Source organism: Amblyraja radiata, chromosome 2 (genome assembly GCF_010909765.2).
Source record: "Amblyraja radiata isolate CabotCenter1 chromosome 2, sAmbRad1.1.pri, whole genome shotgun sequence".
Lineage (NCBI taxonomy): Eukaryota > Metazoa > Chordata > Chondrichthyes > Rajiformes > Rajidae > Amblyraja > Amblyraja radiata.
Window position 1 is genome coordinate 115,841,026 of NC_045957.1, and position 18,339 is coordinate 115,859,364.

General features: G+C 42.9%; 1 protein-coding gene across 3 annotated transcripts in view; it reads left to right on the plus strand.

The window, feature by feature from the left end:
* Window positions 1–17,322, plus strand: part of nup153 (nucleoporin 153) — a 61,626-nt gene extending 44,304 nt beyond the window's left edge. For all 3 annotated transcript variants that reach the window (XM_033013881.1, XM_033013885.1, XM_033013893.1), the window contains exons 19-22: window positions 6,873–7,238; window positions 11,090–11,365; window positions 14,428–14,590; window positions 16,207–17,322. In XM_033013881.1, coding sequence (XP_032869772.1) covers window positions 6,873–7,238; window positions 11,090–11,365; window positions 14,428–14,590; window positions 16,207–16,300 — 899 coding nt within the window. In that variant the 3' untranslated portion in view covers window positions 16,301–17,322. The remainder of the gene's footprint in view (window positions 1–6,872; window positions 7,239–11,089; window positions 11,366–14,427; window positions 14,591–16,206) is intronic.
* Window positions 17,323–18,339: the final 1,017 nt, after the last annotated feature.

Consider the following 18,339-nt stretch of genomic DNA (forward strand, 5'->3'; position numbering starts at 1 on the left):
GTTAAATTCCTTAATTAATAGTTGGAGATCTGGACCATTTATCCAGCAACAGGAAATCTGATCTCCATCCTGGAGCAGGGGAATTTAAATTGAAGCAATGAATTAAATCTGGAATTAAAAAGAAAGATGGTGTTAAGGATGAAACTACTTTTTTTTTTTGTAAAGACCCACATATTTCTCCAATATCTTCCAAAGAAAATGTGTCTTTTTTGCCCGGCCTGGTATCTATGTCACTCGATTTACGAGGATGTTGCTAGGACTCTGTCTGAGCTGCAGGGAGAGATTGAGCAGGCTGGAACTATATTCCTTTGAGCACAGGAGGATGAGGGTGATCTTATAGAGGTGTATAAAATCATGAGAGGAATAGATCGGGCAGATGCACAGAGTCCCTTGCCCAGAGTAGGGGAATTGAGAACCACAGGACATAGGTTTAAGGTGAGGGGGGAAAGATTTAGTAGGAATCTGAGGGGTTACTTTTTCATTACAAAGAGTGGTGTTTGTATGGAACGAGCTGCCAGAGGAGGTTGTTGAGGCAGGGACTATTTTAATGTTTAAGAAACAATTATTAATGTTTAACAAACGCAGACATGTGGGACTCGTGTAGATGTTGGTCGGTGGGCAAGTTGGGCTGAGTGGTCTGTTTCCATGCTGTATAACTCTAACTCCTTAAACCCACCAATATGATTGAATCTTAACCACTTCATCAGTTCAGCAGTAATTAAAAATGGCCAGCACTCCCTACATCCTTTGAACAAATAAATGTTCATTCCATAATAACCCACTGAGTAAAAATATTGTCCTTCAATCTCTTAGTTGTAAGAGATTGAAACTGTCACCTTCCATCACAGTGAGGAATGTGGAGGAGTCACTGTGGTGGATGTTCATGTTAAAATGTATTGTGTGTTTTGTTGCTTTTTAATGGTATGACTGCATGGCAAATCAAATTCCTCGTATGTTGCAAAATATACTTGGCTAATAAAGTATGATTATGATTCGTGTCAACTTGATAAAACCTAGGATCTGATCTTTATCAGCTTTTTCTTCACCTGTTACAACTTTACATTTCTGTAACCCCATGTTTTGCTGCTCCTTTCAACTTTATATCTGGTACATATGTCCTCTGATTCTCCCTTTCAAAATCTGTCATCTAACATTCTCCTTGTGGCTCATCAATGAACACTTCACCAATCTACCAATTTGTCTTTGGCCGTTCTAAAGCTCTTCACAATTGTGCATATTCCATCATAACCCCTGACATCGGTAATAATCAAGAATCTGTCAATCTCCACCGTAAAAAAAAATATCCATTAACGACCTCCACAGCGGCCTGTGACAATGAATACCCCGGATTCACCACCCTCTGCCGAAAGATATTCCTTCTCATCTCCTTTCTAAAGATACGTCCTTTTATTCTGAGGCTATAGCATCTGGCCCTGTACTCCTCCACTAGTGGAAACATCTCCACATTTGCTCTATCTAGACCTTTCACTATTCGGTAAATTCCAATGAGGGGTCCCCTCATCCTTCTAAACACCATTGGAGTTGCAGAACTATCTCCATTGGAGATAGAACACAACTGCTGGTCTTTAATCTGGAACAAATGTTGCTATAACTTAGCCTGGCAAATTGGGATCTTCAGCATCTAAATTTAGTTTTGTTTTTAATCAATAAACTAGTTGAAGGTTGTCTCCTTCACACCCAAAATAATTTATTAGAACAATTAACTTTCAATAAACTAAACGAAGACTATCTTTTTGTTTGGTTTAATTGAAAAACAATTTTGCATAATTGTATCCTCAAAACGACATCAACAACATGAAATAAAAGTTTTTGCTCAATTAATTTCAGCCTGTTTATTTCCCAAATACAAATCTCAGATTTGTGACTCGCAGAATAATCATGCAGACATGATAGCGATGCGCTGTTTTGTCCAATCTCCATGCCCTCTCATTGCCTGGTGTCTATTGATTTTAGCTACGACTGACGCCAGTGAACCTACATCCACAGCCGACTGAAGTAGAATTCCAAAGATGAATGATCTCTTACTTGAATTTGTTGACCTGTCTATCTGATTCTCTATGTAGCCTATGTGTGGTCTAGGTGACCCTACCACAACAGAATGTGTTACATCATGCTGGCAGCCAACTGATAGAAGTGTTGGCTTGCATGTCTGCGTTCCAGACCCTTCCCTGAGCACAGAAGTACAGGATGTGCTAAGATCAGATATAGTTGATCTGATTGTCTACTCTGTCCCCAGGGGCTCCATACCTTTGATATTTTCCCATATGCTGGCATACTTACCGTGTCATGTTTATTTAAATGTGGCCTTCATTAAATAGGTAAAAATAACATTTTATTGTAATGTAATTTACATAAGCTGGATGTAATTTTAAAGTAGTGGGGTTTTTTCCACTTAAATATCAGTGATTCTGGGTGTATGAAAGGGTTCGGAGAAGAATTGCCAGGGTGTTGTCAGGACACGAGGGACTGAGCTATAGGGGGAGGTTGTGCAGGCTAGGACTCTATTCCTTGGATTGCAGGAGGATGAGGTGTATAGAGGTCTTATGGATGTATACAAAATCATGAGAGGAATAGCTCGGGTGGATGCACAGAGTGTCTTGCAGGTGAATCGAGGACCAGAGGACATAGGTTTGAGGTGAAGGGGAAAATATTTTTTCACACAAAGGGTGTTGGGGGTATGGAACAAGCTGCCAGAGGAGGTTTGAGGCAGGGCCTATCCCAAGGTTTAAGAAACAGGCAGGTTCAGAGGAATATAGGCCAAAGCAGACAGGTGGTGGGACTGTTGGTCGGTGTGGGCAAGTTGGGCCGAAGGGCCTGTTTCCACACTGTATGACTCTTTATGACCTGCAGTCAGATTGTTTCTCATGGCCTGTCTGGGGAGTGTAGAGTTAGGATGCTGGAAGCTTCAGCAAAAAACAAACTTCTGGAGGAACTCAGCAGGACAAGCAACATCTGTGTAGCGAAATGGACAGACAAAGTTTCAGGACTGGATGCTTGTTCAAGACTGGAGTGGATGGGGAATAGCTGTTAGAAAGAGGTGAAGGAACAGGTGGTGCAACATCTGGCAAGTAACAAGTGGATCCAGAAAGAGGGGTTGATTAGCGGATGAGAAAGGTGGAGATAGTCACAAAGCTGGAGGTGATAAGTGGAGAAGGCAAAAGGTTTTGAATGATGCAATCTGATGGAGAGGAGTGAAGTGTAGAATCGGAGGGATGGATGGTGAGTAGATGGATACAGGCAGGTGGGGTGGGAAGTAGGTGACAGAAGGAGTAAGGGTTGGTGATGGGTAGAAAGAGACTGCAGATGCTGGTTTAAACTGAAGATAGACACAAAAAGCTGGAGCAACTCAGCGGGTGACAAGCAGCATCTCTGGAGAGTAGGAATGTGTGACGATTTGGGTCGAGACCCTTCTTCAGACTCAAAGTCACAGGAAAAGGAAACTAGATATAAACGATGATGTTGAGGGATAAAAAACAATGAATGAAAGACATGCAAAAAAGTATCGATAAAAGAAACAGGCCATTTGTCGGGTGAAAACGAGAAGCTGGTGCGACTTGTGGAGGAGGGATAGAGAGAGAGAGAGAGAGAGAGAGAGAGAGAGAGAGAGAAAGAGAGAGAGAGGGAATGTCGGGGCTACCTGAAGTCAGAACCCCCGATCAGTCTGAAGAAGGGTTTCGGCCTGAAACGTTGCCTATTTCCTTCGCTGCATAGATGCTGCTGCACCCGCTGAGTTTCTCCAGCTATTTTGTGTACCTCAGAGAAATCAATATTCATATCACTGGGCTGTAAGCAGCCCAAGCAAAATATGAGGTGCTGTTCCTCCAATTTGCGTTTAGCCTCACTCTGACAATGGAGGAGGCCTTGGACAGCAAGGTCTGTGTGGGAATGGGAAGCAGAATTAAAGTGTTTAGCAACCGGGAGATCAGGTAGGTTCAAGCGGGCTGAGCGAAGGTGTTCAGCGGAACGATCGCCCAGTCTACGTTTAATCTCGTCGATGTATGAGTCCACATCTATAACAACAGATACAGTAGATGAGGTGGGAGATGGTGCTGTCAAAGTTTATATTGCTGAATGGAGGTGAAGGATAGGAGGTGATGTAGTGACAGGTGTTGCACCTCCTGTGACTGAGGAGAATGTGGCAGGGAGACCGGGAGGGGGGGGTGGGTGGGGAATGAATGAGCAGCCTGAAGAGAGTGGTCTCTGTGGCAAGTGTGGGGGGAGATGTTGACTGGTGGTGGGATCGTATTGTTAGGAGAAGTGGTGTTTGTGAATGATCCACGACAACATACATGGTAAAAGATTAGTCTTTATTCCATAAGTAATCCGGAACATTTAAACTGCCAGCCATTCATATCCAGCTCGGCGTGGCTTCTGAGAGCTGGCTGACCTTGTTAATGTAGTACCGTAGTACCATTTAATGGGTGGCATGCATATATGTGTAGTGGAGATTATAAATGGCTTGGATTAATCGGGGTTAATCTACATCCTTCCTCTTAAAGAAGCAAAGCAGATATAGAGTGGGTAGTGGAGTATATATTGTAAAACACCAGTATAAGGTGTGAGCATTTCTTATTTTACTTGTACCTGCTTGTGCATATGTGAGCACATAAAACAAAACGGGTCATGCACAGTTCAAGTATAGCCGGTGAACTTTCCAATCAGCGGGTTTGGCCTGCAGACACGACCTGCACGTATACGGTAGTACCCCTCGTGCGCCTCATCCTTCTGTGAGGAAACGAGCCCCTTATCGGGTGAACGTGGAGGAGAAGACACTGGTGGAGATGGGGGCACTGGGGAAGGCAGGGTGGCGCTGGCACCAGTAGAGGAGTCGCTGGAGTGGCATTCGCGGAGCGTGAGGGAAGCCCGACAGGCTGGCCAGGGTAAGGACGTGGAGTTGCCGGTTCATTAACCGGGAGGAGGTGTTGGTGGGTGCGTCGATAGATGCCGTTGTCAACACTGACCAGGTAGGAGCGTGGCTCCACGGTTGACTCCGAGGCGGTCATTGCCTCTGAGCGACTGTAAGCGGACAACCTGTCCCTTGTTGAGCGGTTGAAGCATATGGTTTTATCATAGTATTTTCTTTGTATGTCGCGGCAGCTTTGGAGCTGGGATTGGATCGCCGACGGCGCGCAAACTTGTGGTTCTAGCAGTTGCTTGGCCATAGGCAGGGTGGAGCGGGCTCTACAAGTGGTTAGTGAAACCTTCCTGCGGAATCCTACAAAAATAATTTATCAATGTGCAGTGCCATGAATCAAACCACTTTCTAGATACTAATCAGGCAAGATGTAATTAAGATGGCAGCTAAATTAACAAACTTTTAAAAATTATTTTAAATTCCTTAATTGCAATTTATTTTGTAAAGGAATTCAATTTATATGTTTTGTGTAAGTGAGATAATATTTAGAGCAGCAATTATGGCTAAATATATCATTAAAACACCTTTGTTGACCCAGTGGGACAAAAAGTATCTTGCATAATATATTCAAGCAGCTCATATTCATGTTAGTTCTTGTGATTTCTCCTTTGATTTCCTGAGAAATTACAACGATGTTCATAATATTCAGGGTGTCAGGGGCTACGGGGAGAAGGCAGAAGAATGGGGTTGAGAGGGAAAGATATATCAACCATGATTGAATGACAGTGAACTTAATGGGCTGAATGACCTCATGCTGCTCCTGGAACTTATGAACGTAGGAACATTGAAACATAGTTTAAATCCATGAATTTTTTTCATGAATGCATTTAAACTCTTAAACTTTAGAAAATGTTTACATTTAAATACATAGAAACATCGAAAATAGGTGCAAGAGTAGGCCCTTCGAGCCATTCAACATGATCATGGCTGATTATCCAAAATCTGTACCCCATTCCGGCTTTCCCCCCATATCCCTTGATTCCCTTAGCCCTAAGAGCTAAATCTAACTCTTGAAATACATTTAAGTTAATTGATCAATTTAAATTAAAATAATTCAAGTAAATAAGGCCTTGGAGTTGTTCCTCTCCATTGAAATTAATAAAATTGCTGAACCAGATTTAAATCTGTTGTGAATTTTCTTGCCCAGATTTCCCAGCTGTCCTTTATAGGAAATTGGAGCTTTCGCATTTGCAATACAACCTTGACAAAAACAAATGATAACCCATTGATGTAGGAGGATGTACGCTATTAAATCTGATTTATTATATTCCCTTTTGGTGTGGACAAATGGCCTTGCTTCTGTGCTGTACACTTCTATAACCATAATTTGTATTTGCACCTAGTTTAGTTTAGAGATACAGCACGTAAACAGGCCCATTGACCCACCGAGTCCGTGCCGAACAGCGATACCTGCACACTAAAACTATCCTGCACACACTAGGGACAATTTATATTTACCGCTGCGCCACCGTTTTGCAGAAAGACCGTTTGTAGCCCAACAGTACCATGTCACACAACATGAAAATTGATCACAGTTGAATCCAGGTTCAGGTGTGTTTATTTGTAAATTCAATGTGCTTATCTGCATGTGCAATAATAAAGTTCACTTTGTGACTTTTTGAGTTGAGTTTAGTTTATTGTCATGTGTACTGAGGTACTGTGAAAAGTTTGTGTTGCGTGCTAACCAGTCAGCAGAAAGACACAATGATTACAGTCACGCCATCTACAACTTACAAAGGAGTAGAGATTTAAAAGAGTGGAGTTATTGTAATGTGTGATTGCTTTAGTGAGCATCTTATTAATCTTCAGAATAATTGCATCATTAGCTGTGTTGCATCAAAATCATATCAACAGCTCAGTAACAATTGTGCAAAAGTAGTGGTGAAGGTGCGTGAATTGTAAGTTAATGTTATTTCTTTCCTCCTCCATGTTGTAGAACAAGATGTTACAAAGCCGCATTTCAACGTATTTGGCAGCAGTTCTTCCACATCTGCTGGAACAAATGTGGGGGACGCCACACCTTCAGTTATATTTGGTAGTTCAGCGCCCACAGCAAGCGCACCCTTTCTATTTGGGCAGGCCGGTGCCCCGGCGAGTGGCAGCAACCTTGGAAACAGTTCTGAATCGACTGTTCCTGCAAGCCAGCCATTTTTATTTGGGTCACAAGATGCGTCAGCTGCCAGTACATCAAGTACAGGGGCTCCGACTGTACCGTTCCCATTTGGCTCTGCACCCAGCAACAACACTGCAACTTCATCTGTCTTCGCTTTTGGAGCTTCAACTACAACTTCTAATTCCACAGGTAAATCTGTCCAAACTCTTCCTCATTCGTTCATAAGTGATAGGAGCAGAATAGGCCATTCAAGTCTACTCTGCCATTCAATCATGGCTGATCGATCTCTCCCTCCTAACCCCATTCTCCTGCCTTCTCCCCATAACCCCTGACACCCGTACTAATCACTCGTACTAATGACCTACCATTCTCGTGGCTTGTAAACATATGGAAATGTAATAGACATATTGAAGATTTCTTTTGTAAATCACATAAAGATCCTTAGAATTTTTTATTTCAACTGTTCAAGTCCCATCTTTCCATATTCTAAGGAGAGTGACTGTATTATCAGAGAATGGAAGGTCTGATAATTATAGCCTTCGATCCTAGGCCATTTCTTTGTGAAATAAATTTGGCTGATGTATTTGTAATTTCACTTTTGTCAACCACTGCCCAATTTGGGGACATTGAGAATAGATTGGGGAAAATCTTAGTTGTGGTTAGGATTGATGAGCGTTTGAAGGCACTAGGCCATGATTGAATGGAGTTGACATTGATGGGCCGAATGGCCTTATTCTTCTGCACCTTGAACTTATGATTTCATTTACTTTCTAAGAATGAATAAAGCTAGCAACAGAAGATTATGTAACATTGCACTCAATGCAGTTTTACGACTGACAGAGGTGCAAGGGGAAGAATCATTCATTTGCCAGTAGTTTCTTTTATTGGAGTTTTTGTGAGGGGGAAAAAAATATTGTGTTATAGAAAGAATGCAGAAAATTACAATCCTTTTGCTAACCTTCATACATTCATAAAGTCCACAAAATCTAGGAATCGTGCTTGAGCATAAAGGAAAGGAGTTAAGTCATCGTAAGGTTAGTTGCTGAAGTATCTTTTCAGCTGGAAAGAGTGCAGAGAGGTTTTACAAGGATGTGAGGGCCTGAGCTGTAGGTAGAGATTGGACATGCTAGATGTATAGGAAGGAACTGCAAATGCTGGTTTAAACCGAAGATGGACACAAAAAGCTGGAGTAACTCAGCGGGGCGGGCAGCATCTCTGGAGGGAAGGAACGGGTGATGTTTCGTGTCGAGACCCTTCTTCAGTCTGAAGAAGCCTCGACCCGAAACGTCACCCGCTCCTTCCCTCCAGAGATGCTGCCTGCCCCGCTGAGTTACTCCAGCTTTTTGTGTCCATCTTGGGCATGCTGGGACTTTATTCTTAGGAGCACAGAGGGCCAAGGGGTGATCTTTTCGAGGAGTATAAAATCATGAGGGGAATTGCTAGGTTGAATGCACAAAGCCTTTTACCCAAGATAGGGGAATCAAGAACCAGAGCCCGTGGGTTCTCAAGGTGAGAGGGGTAAGATTTTCTAGGAGCCTAAATGGCATTATGTGTATGGAACAAGCGGACAGAGGAGGTACATAGCATAGAACAGTGCAGCACAGAACGGGCACAAAATGTTTATGCCCAACAATCCCCAGCTGAACTGATCTCGTCTGCCTGCAAGTATCCATATCAACTCTGCTTCCTGCAAAGCCATGTGCCGAGACAATAGCTGCTTAAACACCACTATCATATCTGCCTCCACCACTACTCCTGGCAATGCGTTTCAGGCACCCACCACCATCTGTGTATTAAAGAAAATTGCCCAACACATCTCCGTTATACTTTCTCTGTTATATCTTGTAGCTATGCCCTCTAGTGGTGGACATTTCCACCCTGGGATAATGGTTCTGCCTGCCTGTCCTATTTATGCCTCTCATAATTTTATATACCGTATTTCCCGGCAATGAGGACGCACCTGCGTCAAAGACACACCCGCCAACCACCACCTCCACCGGTTGTGCCTGTGCTGAAGGACACCGTGGCTGGCTGGCGGGCAGAAGGCGCTGAGGTAGCGGCCGGTTCCGCTGTCCGGTCCTGGCGGCCGCTCGCACCCACACGAGCTACTGAGTGAGTTGCTGGCATGATCCCACGCCCCCTCCTTCTCAACGCTCCTGCCCTACCCGCAACTTTACCCCTGGCGGCCCAGACAAGTTTACTACTTTGTGCTGACTACACACACGCTGTGAAAGGAACTCTTTCCCCTTCACCCCAGCGGCGCTGTCCTTTTAAATCAGCTGCCAACAATGACGGATAGACTTGGCTATCCCTCAGTACAGCAACATTATCCTTGATGTTGCTTTACTGAGAGATAGCCAAGTCTATTTTCTTGGCTAACAATCTAACCTTCTGCCTCCAAGACGCAGGTACATTTTCAAGCCTTATTTTAAGGTAAAAGATAGCGTCTTCATTGTCGGGAAATACGGTGCTTCTATCAAGTATCCCCTCAACTTCTGTTGTTCCAGAGAAACCAATCCCAGTTTAATCAATCACTCCCTGTAGCTGAAACCGTCAAATCCAGGCAGCATTCTGGTGAAACTCCACTGCACCCACATCTAATAACCTGCTCCTGTCTCGCTGCAGGTTATTAGATGGGAAAGGAACATCGGCCAAGTGGGATGTTTTTAAAAGTGTACTGGTTGGACTCTGGGTAATGTTGTAGAGCAGAGGGATCTAGGAGTAGAAGTGCATGGTTCCTTGAAGGTCGAGTCGCAGGTAGATAAGGTGGTCAAAAAGGCTTTTGGCACTTTGGTCTTCATCACTCAGAGTATTGAGTATAGAAGTTGGGAGGTCATGTTGCAGTTGTAAAAGATGTTGGTGAGACTGCATTTAGAATATTGTGTTCAGTTCTGGGCACCATGTTATAGGAAAGATATCAAGCTTGAAAGGGTTCAGAAAAGATTTACGAGGATGTTGCCAGGACTAGTGGGTGTGAGCTATAGGGAGAGTTTGAGAAGGCTGGATCTATTCCATGGAGCGCAGGAGGATAAGGGGTGATCTTATAGAGGTGTATAAGTTCATGAGAGGAATAGATTGGGTAGATGTACAGGATCTTTTGCCCAGAGTGGGTGGAATCGAGGACCAGAGGACATAGGTTCATGGTGAAGGGGAAAAGATTAAAAGGAATCCGAGGGGTAACCTTTTCACACAAGGGTGGTGGGTGTATGGGACAAGCTGCCAGAGGATGTACTGTAGTTGAGGCTGGGAATATCCCATCGTTTAAGAAGCAGTTAGACATATACATGGATAGGACAGGTTTGGAGGGTTATGGACCAAGCGCAGGCAGGTGGGACGAGTGTAGTTGGGACATTGAAGGTACACAAAAATGCTGGAGAAACTCAGCGGGTGCAGCAGCATCTATGGAGCGAAGGAAATAGGCAACGTTTCGGGCCGAAACCCTTCTTCAGACTGATGGGGGTGGGGGGGCGGGGAGAAGAAAGGAAAAAGGAGGAGGAGGAGCCCTAGGGCTGAGGGATGGGGGAGGAGACAGCCCGAGGGCTGAGGAAGGGGAGGAGACAGCAAGGGCTAACAAAATTGGGAGAATTCAATGTTCATGCCCGCAGGATGCAGCCTCCCCGTTGGGACATTGTTGGCCGGTGTGGGCGGTTTGGGTGAAAGGCCTGTTTCCACACTATCATTCTATGACTCACTTTCGTAATGGGGAGACCAGCACTGCATGCAATGTTGTAAATGTGGCCTAACCTATGTCCTATAGAGCGGCTTCAAGACTTAATGATGGTAGGTGAGACAGGTACAATAACAACATTTAAAAGACGTGCATAGATACAAGACACTGAGACGGGTACACGGATAGGATAGGTTTAGAGGGATATGGGCCAAATGGGGATAAATGGAGCTAGATTAGATGGGGCATGTTTAGTTTAGTTTATTGTCACGTGTACCGAGGTACAGTTTGATCGGCATAGATGCGTTTGTGTGAAGGGCCTGTTTCCATGCTATATGATTCTATGTAACTTACTGTTTGGTCTGGTTTGCAGGTGGCTCTTCAAACCCCATCTTTGCCTTTGGATTGAATTCTACAACTGCAGCCAAAGCCCCAGCCTTTGGCAATACACAAGCCCCGGTCCCTGTGTTTGGACAAAGCAGCAGCCAGCCACCTGCTGCCTTTGGATTGCCAAGTGCACCTACGTTTGCATTTTCTGGTTGTCAGCAGCCTGCCTTTGGGTCACAATCTACCAATAGTCAACCATCCCTATTCGGAGGACAGCTACCCAAGCCACAAACGACATTTGGCTCGACTTCATCTACCTCGAGTGAGTACATTCCAATTGAGTAACTGTTCCAAATTTGCCTCAAGTTGCAACTTTACTTGAAACCACTCTTGTCTGGAGAAATGCAATGGCATTCAAGTAGCTTGCATGATTAAAATATACCATTCTACGCTAGTGAGTATGTTATAAAGCAAGGACGTTTCAGAGATCCCTACAGTGGATTGAAGTTGTTCGTAATGGGGTGCCTGTAGTAAAAGTCCACTAGCATTACATTGGGAGGATCCTTACTATTGTTTGTTCGGACCAGAGAAGCAAATGAAATTTATCCTGATAGGAAATAGCCTTTGACAGGCAATTGCTTGTTCATAAGTTATAGGAACAGAATTAGGCCACTTACCCCATCAAGTCTACATGCCATTCAATTATGGCTGATCTATCTTTCCCTCTCAATCCCATAATCCCCGACGCCCGTGCTAATCAAGAATCTGACAATCTGCACTTTAAAAATACCCAATAACTTGGCCCCCACAGGCAATCTGCGGCAATGAATTCCTTGCAAGTCAATCGCCTCAGTTACAGGTAATTGATGTGCGATTCCAAGTGGGATTAAATATATATTTATTTCAAATCTGTCAGTGCGTTTCACAGTATAACATACTGCCCAACACCTGATGGGCCAATGTTGCTGCATCCAGACTGCAGGGTGGTTCCGTCTGGCAAGCCTTCATGAGCATTGAGCCAATACTCATCGCTTGCCTATACATTTCCCTTCAACAGCATATTTTTTAATGTGGTGAAAAATGCAGAAGTACTTTTATGTACAAATATATTGTTTTAGGAAATTTAATAATCGTGAGCCAAATGAAATGTTATAACAATTGTTATAACATTTCTTATATGATGTTATAACATAAAACTATACAGCAGGATACATTTAGTAAATCAGGCAGCATCTGTGGAGAGATTTAATGTTTCGGGTTCATAATTTTTACTCTGCCATTCAATCATGGCTAATCTATTTTTCCCTTCAACCCCATTCTCCTGCCTTCTCCCTGTAACCTTTGACACACTAATCAAGAACTAATCAATATCCGCTTTAAAAATACGAAAAGACTTGGCCTCCGCTGCCTTCTACGGCAATGAATTCTACAGATTGACAATCCTCTGACTAAAGAAATTCCTCCTCATCTCCTTTCTCAAAGTACAACCTTTTATTCTGGGGCTATGCCTTCTGGTCCTAGACTCTCCTCCCACTAATGGAAAAATCCTCTCCATGTCCGCTCTATCCAGGCCTTTCATTATTCGGTAATTTTCAATGAAATCCCACTCCTCATCCCCTACCATCAAGGGGATCTACCACAGTCGCTGCCTCAAAAAGGACAGCAGCATCATCAAGGACCCACACCATCCTGCCCACACACGCAACTCTCCGCTGCCTTCAGGTAGAAGGTACAAGAGCCTGAAATCTGCAACAACCAGGTTCAGAAATAGCTGCTTCCCCACAGCCATCAGACTATTAAACTCAACCTGAATTTTTGTGTGTGTGTATATATATATTCAATGGTATATGGACACACTGATCTGTTCTGTATTATTTATGCCTGCAATATTCTGTTGTGCTGAAAGCAAAGCAAGAATTTCATTGTCCTATCTGGGACACATGACAATAAACTCTCTTAAATCTTGAAACTTCTAAACTCTAGCAAGTGCAGGCCCAGAGCTGTCAAACACTCATCTTATGTGAACTCAGTCATCCCCAGGATCATTCTCGTAAACCTCCTGTGGACCCTCTCCAACGGCAGCACATCCCTCCTCAGATATGGGGACAAAAACTGCTCACAATACTCCAAATGAGGGGACCTCATTATAAAAGCATATGGGAAATTGGTAGTGCGAATGCACAGTCTTTTACCCAGTGTAGGGTAATCAGACTGCGTGCTTCCTCTACACTACCTGCCCCTCCACCAATTTTCGTATCATCCATAAACGTGGCTGCAAAGCCTTGAATTCCATCGTCTAAATCATTAATATACAACATGAAAGGTTGTGGACCCAACACCAGCTCCTGCGGAACACCACCAGTCAACCAGAGAAAGTCGCTTTATTTAAACTGGAAAAGTGAAAAAACAAACTAGTTACAAAGTTGTGAAAAGGGTAGGGCAGGGACAGATAGGACAAAATAAATTTCCCTAATACAATGAGCCAGCCAGCAAACAATGTTGTATGGGTTGATGCACGGAGTCTTTTAGCCAGAGTAGGGGAATCGAGGACCAGAGTACATGGGTTCAAGATGAAGGGTAAAAGATTTAATAGGAATCTGAGGGGTAACTTTTTCACACAGAGGGTGTATGGAACAAGCTGCCAGAGGAGGTAGTTGAGGCTGGGATTATCCCATCGTTTAAGAAACAATTGGACAGGTACATGGATAGGACATGTTTAGACAATAGGTGCAGGAGTAGGCCACTCGGCCCTTCGAGCCACTGTGATCATGGCGGATCATCCACATTCAGTACCCGTTCCTGCCTTCTCACCATATCCCCTGACTCCGCTATCTTTAAGAGCTCTATCTAACACTCTTGAAAGCATCCAGAGAAATGGCCTCCACCGCCTTCTAAGGCAGGGAATTCCACTGATACACAACTCTCTGGGTGAAAAGGTTTTTCCTCATCTCTGTTCTAAATGGCACCTATGTGGGACCTTATCAAATGCTTTCTGGAAGTCCAGGTACACTACATCCACTGGCTCTCTCCCTTGTCTATTTTCCTAGTAACATCCTCAAATAATTCCAGGTTTGGAGGGTTATGGACCAAGCACAGGCAAGCACAGGAACCTGGGACATTGTATGGGCGAGTTGGGCCAAAGGCTGTATCACTCTATGACTCACTCTATCACTCACTTAATGTGAGCATATGTTGTTTACAAAGGTATTTGGTTGAAACAGTAATGTCCTTGCTAAAAATGAAGAACTGTTTTAATGCCTGGACAATTAATTATTATAACTGTTGCCAGAAATCCAGAGACTACTTGATATTTCTTTGATGTACTGTTTTGTTCTTCCTAAAAGCAGTAACTGCTGTAGAGTAACTTGAATGTTTAATATGCAGGTAACAACTTCCAGTTTGGAAACAGTGGACCTGGTTATAACTTCAGTGCCACCAATTCATCAAATGAGGTATTTCAGTTTGGAATGGCTTCAACAGGAGCACCCCAGCCGTCTGCCCCAGCCAGCGGCTTTCAGTTCAATCCAGCTCCTGCATTTCCCGTTGGGTAAGAACCTCAATGCGAAGTGTGAACATTTTGTGAAGTGAATGAGTGCTTCTCTGAAGTTTTCTTCATGCTTTACACCAGCTACTTAATAGTGTGAAATAGGATATTATCAAAGTAATACATTTAGAATCGTATAGTGTTAGACACAAAATGCTGGCGTAACAGGCAGCATCTCTGGAGAGCAGGAATGGGGGATGTTTCGGGTTGAGACGAGACCCTTCTTCATTATAAAGGGTCTTGACCCGAAACGTCACCCAGTGATGCTGTCTGTCCTGCTAAGTTACTCCAGCTTTTTGTGTCTATCTTGGATATCTATTAGTAAGGCAATATTTGACTCTGCCATTTACTTACCTATTAACTTAATGTTCTCTTGGTTGTTAACAAATGGTGGATAATCAATAAGTAATTAGAAATTAGTGCAATTAGAAATTTAATTAGTAATTAGAAATTAAATGATCCAAAAAAAATCGTGAAGTTACTTGATTGTTTGCAGTCAGGCATCCATGTTAATTGCAATCGTTGTTTGAAGCAGTAAACTTACAGACGGTCGTCAGGTGAGTAAGTGGTTTGACTGCTCAGTTGGCGAATTGTATTTGCCTGGTGTATTTCTCAGCATGAAACAAAATCTTCAAGAAAGCATGGGATGCTGTTGTAGGTCAGATTTAAATTTTCAGGGTTTAAATTATTTTATTATCAAACGACAAGACCTAAATTTTCCTTCCTTCAGGATTCAAAACGTCGCAATTTAAATGAGATTTGAAACAAAAATCTTGACTTTTGAATTTGTCATACTGCGTGGAAATAGGCCTTTTCACCCAACTAGCCCACGGCGGCCAACATGCCCCATCTACACTAGTCCCACCTGCCAATGGTCAATAACCCTCTAAATCCTTGGTCCATAACCCTCTAAACCTATCCTATCCATGTACCTATCCAAATGTCCCTTAAATGTAATGGGAGTACTACCTCCTCCGGCAGCTCATTCCATACACCTACCAACCCTTGTATAAAAAAAAAGGTTGCCCCTCAGGTTCCTATTAAACCTTTCCCCCCTCACTGTAAACTTATGTCCTCTAGTTCTCGATTCCCCTACTCTGGGCAAAAGATTTTTCCCAATCTATTCCAAACTAATTGGATCACTTGTAGCCTTGTGGTTATAATGAGTTCCGTTTACCTGTGTACATTTTTGGGAAAATCGACAGCAAGAATAAGCAAATTCAAATTACATTGCCAATGTGAAGTTGATTTCAAAAACAGTGGCGCAGCGCCAGAGACTCGGGTTCGATCCTGATTACGGGTGCTGTCTGTACGGAGTTTGTACGTTCTCCCCGTGACCGCATGGATTTTCTCTGAGATCTCGGTTTCCTCCCACACTTCAAAGACGTACAGGTTTGTAGGTTAATTGGCTTGGCATAAATGTAAATTGGCCCAAGTGTGTGTAGGATAGTGTATAAGTGTGCGGGGGATCGCTGATCTGTGCGGTCTCAGTGGGCCGAAGGGCCTGTTTCCGCGCTGCATCTCGAAACTAAAAACACGAGCACAGGTATTTTTCTCTCTACTAAGTGGTTGACATGTAAGTCGGTCAGTAACTGTTGTTTTTCTTTTCTCTTGGATAGGGTTGGTGCCGCCAATCCTTTTTCTGCAACGTCTGGTGGTCGTTCTACCGTTACTGGTCGTAAGATAAAGACTGCTGTTAGACGCAAGAAATAATTGTTACAGCTGTTTTAAAAAGCAGAGCTAATTATTGAAAGTGTATTTTCCATAAAGAGCTGGTGCCCTGCATTAATAATTGAGTTGTACCTCCTTCTGGGCTTGTATCAGATCTACCTAGGACCATTTGAACATGCATATAATTGGTCGCTGCTTTTAGTTGCCTGGTGATGGGTGGACTGTAGATTTTTTTTTTTTTTTTTTTTTTGGTGAGAACCCAGCAGTGTCATTAGTTAAGGACTTGGCATGGTCTGGCTACAAACAACTTGCAAAGTGAATGGCTTTGTACATTGATACCTCTTCATCCGCACCACTAGATATTGTTCATAACCCACCTAATTCTACTGAAAGGTTGTACAGACTGAAGAGCATCAGTGAAAATAGGGCTGATAATTCTGCAAAGATTTCATCGCGGTATGTGTGAAGTATGTGAATGTGTAGATGTTAAATGGATGGCCTATTGTGCACTGATGTTTTCTGACTGCAGAATGATTGATGAATCATACTTGGAGGACATTCAAATGAACTGTCTTCAATTCATAGAACATGTGCTTTTTTAAAATCTGTTTTGCTTTTTTGACTTTTCATTTATTACAAACTATTATGTACATATCCTATGATTTTTCAGTCAATCTACTATTCTTGGACAAAAACCAATCTGTGAACTTGAATTATTTTTTTTGTTATTAGCGGTATGTTTTTTGTTAAGTATTGTCTATTAGAAGATTTTATTATGTAAATCTCATTATTCAAAGTTGCCTGAATCCATTTAACATCTTTTCTGATATACAAAATTGGGAACTCTTTAAAGTTTGCGTATTGGCTTTTGTGATCCACTTTTGTTTGGACCAAAAACAGTGTTGTACAAAGTATTAACTATATTTTTATATTCATTTAAATGGACTATGGTGACTTTGGATAATTAGGAGAACAATTTAATATTAAAGCCATGTTTATTACTGTATGATTAACAAAACCATGGGATAAATGCCATCAATAAAAATGAAGAAATAGTAAAATCACTCGGTATTCTTCAGTGGAATCCTTTCTATATTGTAATGGTTTCATTCTTGCTTGCCTTTTAATATCAAACGCTGCTTTATATTTGGTAGTTCTTCTGAAAGAGACCATCTAAATGCATAGAAATTACATCACGGAAGTGTATCATTCATTCCTTTGATTGTCATTGGGACTTATGCTACTGGCTCTGTTCTCAATCTGCTTCACCTTCTTTTTAAGGGATTGGACAGGCTAGATGCCGGAATTCCCCCCCCCCCCCCCCCCCCCCCCCCGATGTTGGGGGAGTCCAGAACCAGGGGGGTCACCGTTTAAGAATAAGGGGTAGGCCATTTAGGACTGAGATGAGGAAAAACTCTTTCACCCAGAGAGTTATGAATCTGGAATTCTCTGTCATAGAAGGCAGTGGAGGCCAATTCACTGGATGTATTCAAGAGAGAGTTAGATATAGCTCTTAGGGCTAACGGAATCCAGGGATATGGGGAGAAAGCAGGAACGGGGTACTGATTTTGAATGATCAGCCATGATCATATTGAATGGCTCTAAGGGCCAAATGCCCTACTCCACCTATTTTCTGTTTCTGTATTATTGTGAGGAGTTTCAGCAGCCTTTTTTAAATACTCTCAATGCCCTTACTAATAGTTTCACTTTACTATGCTCTGGCATTGTTCCAATAAATATTTTTGTAACTTAGACGGAAACTTGTTCTATAAAAGGTTTTTGAAAACTTAACATCCGACGTATATTGGTTTTGGAAGTTTGATTGCTATAGATGGGAAACGTTGCAGCCAAGCCAAACTCTGAAGAAGGGTTCTGACCAGTTTGACAAGGTTCCACGTGGTAGGCTGCTCTGGAAGGAGAGACAGCTGAATGGATAGACAATTGGCTTCATGGAAGGAAGCAGAGGGTGACGATGGTAGGTTGCTTCTCGGACTGGAGGCCTGTTACTAGTGGTGTGCCTCAGGTGCTGGTCTATGACTGTTTGTCATCTATATCAATGATTTGGATGAGAATGGACATGG